This window comes from Bison bison, unplaced genomic scaffold (genome assembly GCF_000754665.1).
Source record: "Bison bison bison isolate TAMUID 2011002044 unplaced genomic scaffold, Bison_UMD1.0 scf7180017864148, whole genome shotgun sequence".
Taxonomy (NCBI): Eukaryota; Metazoa; Chordata; class Mammalia; order Artiodactyla; family Bovidae; genus Bison; species Bison bison.
In genome coordinates, this window is record NW_011494720.1 from 7,895,528 (window position 1) to 7,898,680 (window position 3,153).

The 3,153-nt window shown below is 58.9% G+C and overlaps 1 protein-coding gene across 1 annotated transcript in view; it reads left to right on the forward strand.

The window, feature by feature from the left end:
* Nucleotides 1-3,153, forward strand: part of TMEM181 (transmembrane protein 181) — a 44,539-nt gene that overhangs the window by 36,480 nt on the left and 4,906 nt on the right. The window contains exon 12 of the mRNA XM_010840911.1: nucleotides 3,059-3,153. This exon is cut by the window's right edge and continues 5 nt beyond it. Within this exon, the coding sequence (XP_010839213.1) occupies nucleotides 3,059-3,153 (95 nt within the window). The remainder of the gene's footprint in view (nucleotides 1-3,058) is intronic.

The window sequence follows — 3,153 nt, forward strand, 5'->3', positions numbered from 1 at the left end:
GATTTTTTTTTTTAACTGCTGTTTTAAAAAATGACTCAATTTTTTAACTTAAATTGTGCCGTTGACACAAGCTGGCTAACTGGTTATTTGACAAGGGCCATAGAAAGGTCATGGGTGGAAAACTGGGGGAAATGTGTTTGAATAGTAGGAAAAATAAACCCTACATTGTCACTCCCCATCCTTGGTTTATGGTTGAAGCGCCAGGGCACAGAGGTTGTGCCGATTTCTAGGAACATTGTAGAATAGTTAAGGAAACATTTTGTTCACTTAGTTCTCTGAAGCAGAGTGGGGCTGGCTTCGTGGGCCCGCGAGCTCTACAGCCCCAGGGCCTGGCCCTCCGGGTGATGCTGCGCTGTCTCAGTCCTGAAATTTTTCGCACTTTGGGAAGGTGGATTCCAGCGTCTTTATTTAACGCAAATGACAGCCAGCCCTGAGTGTGGCCTCCTTTCGAGGCCCGGGATATGTAGGTGCCTCATGGGCAACCCATCCTGGTGCAGCTTCCGTGGCGCCCAGGCGTGGAGGTGCCTGGGGCTGAGGGGCACCTGGACCCCCGCCGGGGGAGTATGGGAGTCCTGTCCCCGGGCAGGGCGAGCCCCGGAGCTGAATCCTGACCCCAGGTGACCCGGACCCCCGCCGGGGAGAATGGGAGTCCTGTCCCCGGGCAGGGCGAGCCCCGGAGCTGAATCCTGACCCCAGGTGACCCGGACCCCCGCCGGGGAGTATGGGAGTCCTGTCCCCGGGCAGGGCGAGCCCCGGAGCTGAATCCTGACCCCAGGTGACCCGGACCCCCGCCGGGGGAGAATGGGAGTCCTGTCCCCGGGCAGGGCGAGCCCCGGAGCTGAATCCTGACCCCAGGTGACCTTCCGACATTTCCCGGTGCAGCTTTGCAGAGGGTGATCAAGTCTGTGGTTCTTTGTGGGAACTGCTGTCTGAAAGGAGAGAAGTGTAGTGAATGATGATACTGTGTCGAAAAGCGGTTGAGACAAACGTGTCACAGGGATTGGTGCCAGCACTGATCCTTAACTGGACTCTGGCAGCAGAGTGCCCGTAGCCTCTCCGCTCCACTGCTTGTGAGTCTGAGGAGTTCTGAAGGTCGTCAGTGTGTGCCTTATGAACAGCACATCATAACCTTTGCTCTCAAAGGATATGTGACCTTGTGAGGGAGAGAAGGCGTGGGAAATAGAGACCAGTGTTGCAGTGTGCAGGGGCCCACCAGGTGCGTCCTTGTGGACCGCAGGCCCCCGTTACTGCAGGGAGGCGGTGTCTTTGTTTGTTTTGTCCTCTCTGTGTCTTTGAATTAGCCCTGGGATGCTGTCGTAGGTTTGCAGGGCGGGGTGCCCCTGGAGCTGCAGAGGAGGGGGAGGTGTCCTGGGCCAGATGGGGGAGACACTGTCTCCGAGCTGTGATGGGGCGGGGCGGACCCTTGGGGAATCTGGACGCCCCAGGAAGGCTCTCAGCTGTGTCTCCTGAGGGGCGAGGCCTCAGGGCGGCCCCTCTATGGTGGAGACACTAAGGAAGGGGGAGGAAGGAGCTGCTTTGACACGTTGTCAGAGAAGATTCTGCAGCCCTGGTGACAGATGACATTTGACACTGCTGGTTGAGTTTGTACCTTCCAGGCTACTCATTTGAAAAGACCCTGATGCCGGCAAGGATCGAAGGCGGGAGGAAAAGGGGACGACAGAGGATGAGGTGGTTGGATGGCATCACCAACTCAAAGGACATGAGTTTGAGTAAACTCCGGGAGTCGGTGATGGACAGGGAGGCCTGGTGTGCTGCAGTCCATGGGGTTGTAAAGAGTCGAACATGACTAAGCGACTGAACTGAACTGATGCTAATCTACAGTTAGGGAGTTTCTGTCTGGTACGGTCACTGCTCACTTCTCACGGGAGGACGTGGGGCAGGTCTGCCCAAGGTCACATTCCCGTCCTGCCCGAGGTCACAGGCCAGTCCTGTGCTCCGACGAGGCTTCCCCGGCCTGCGGGTGAAGCCCACGGTCCTGGGCCACGGCCGCCGCTCCCTCGTCCCCCTGCATCATCTGTGCGATGGGCAGTGAGGGGATCTTCCCTCGAGTCGTCGTGAGGATTGAGAGAGAGAAGGAGGGTGAAGTGCTGGGCCGGGCTCCGGCACGGCAGGGTCACCGCGGCTCTCGTCACTTGTCCCCGCCTCAGCCCGGCAGTCAGGGAGGCCAGGGGCTCGGGAGTCCTCACAGGAAGGACAGACCGAGCAGTCTAGTCCTGTTACTAAAGGAAACCCTTGAAATCACAGGCTTCTAGAGAGATAGCTGAAGGGGCCCAGGATGGAGGCCGTGAAATCCTTTTTGTTTACAGACGAGAAAACCGAGCCCAGGCCGAAGTCACAGGCTCTGAGGAGGCAGAGGAGACCCTTTGTCTACTGACTGTGCAGGGCAGTCCTGGCTCTGAGAAGGAAGTGCCGGGGCGGGAGGAGGAGGTTGGGGGTGTCAGGTGCACAGGCGGCTTAACTCTCGCAGAGGTTCTGCAGAAGGAGGGGCACCATGCACCCAGCGCAGTGGGACCTGGCCTTCGTCAGCCAGCTTCGCTGTCACAGCTCCTGAGTGCAGACGAGTCGTCCTGCGTTCCCTGCCTCAGGGTCGCAGAACCTAGAGTCTTCTAGATGGTCTGGTTCAGTCCCCTTGGTCCTCGGAAGAAAACCGAGGTCCAGAGAAGCTGAGATCTGGGCCGGACCCACGTCGCAATCTTCCCGAGCAGGGCAGGGAGCCAGGCCCTCACCCCGGGGAGGGGCAAGCAGGAGCCACCACATTTACTGAGCACCTAGTATGTTCTGGGCCCCAGGCCCAGAGCTGCCCATGCGCCAGGGAGGCATTTGCTCGTCTGATGAGCGGGGACCGGGGTGCGCCCCTGGGTGAGCCGGCTGCCTGTGCCGCACGAGAAGAGTCCGCGTGTCCTTGTGCTGCTCGCGGCAGTGACCCTCGACTCCCGGTCCTTTTAGAAAAGCTTGGCTTTCCCGCTTATGGCGTCAGAGGGAAAGACCGCCCTTGAGACCCCATGGGCGTTCAAGGGCCTGTCTTGTTTCCTGCCAGGGAATGAAGGTTTTCTTCATGGTGGTGGCCGCCGTGTACATCTTATACCTTTTGTTCTTGATCGTGCGGGCCTGCTCCGAGCTGGGTCACATGCC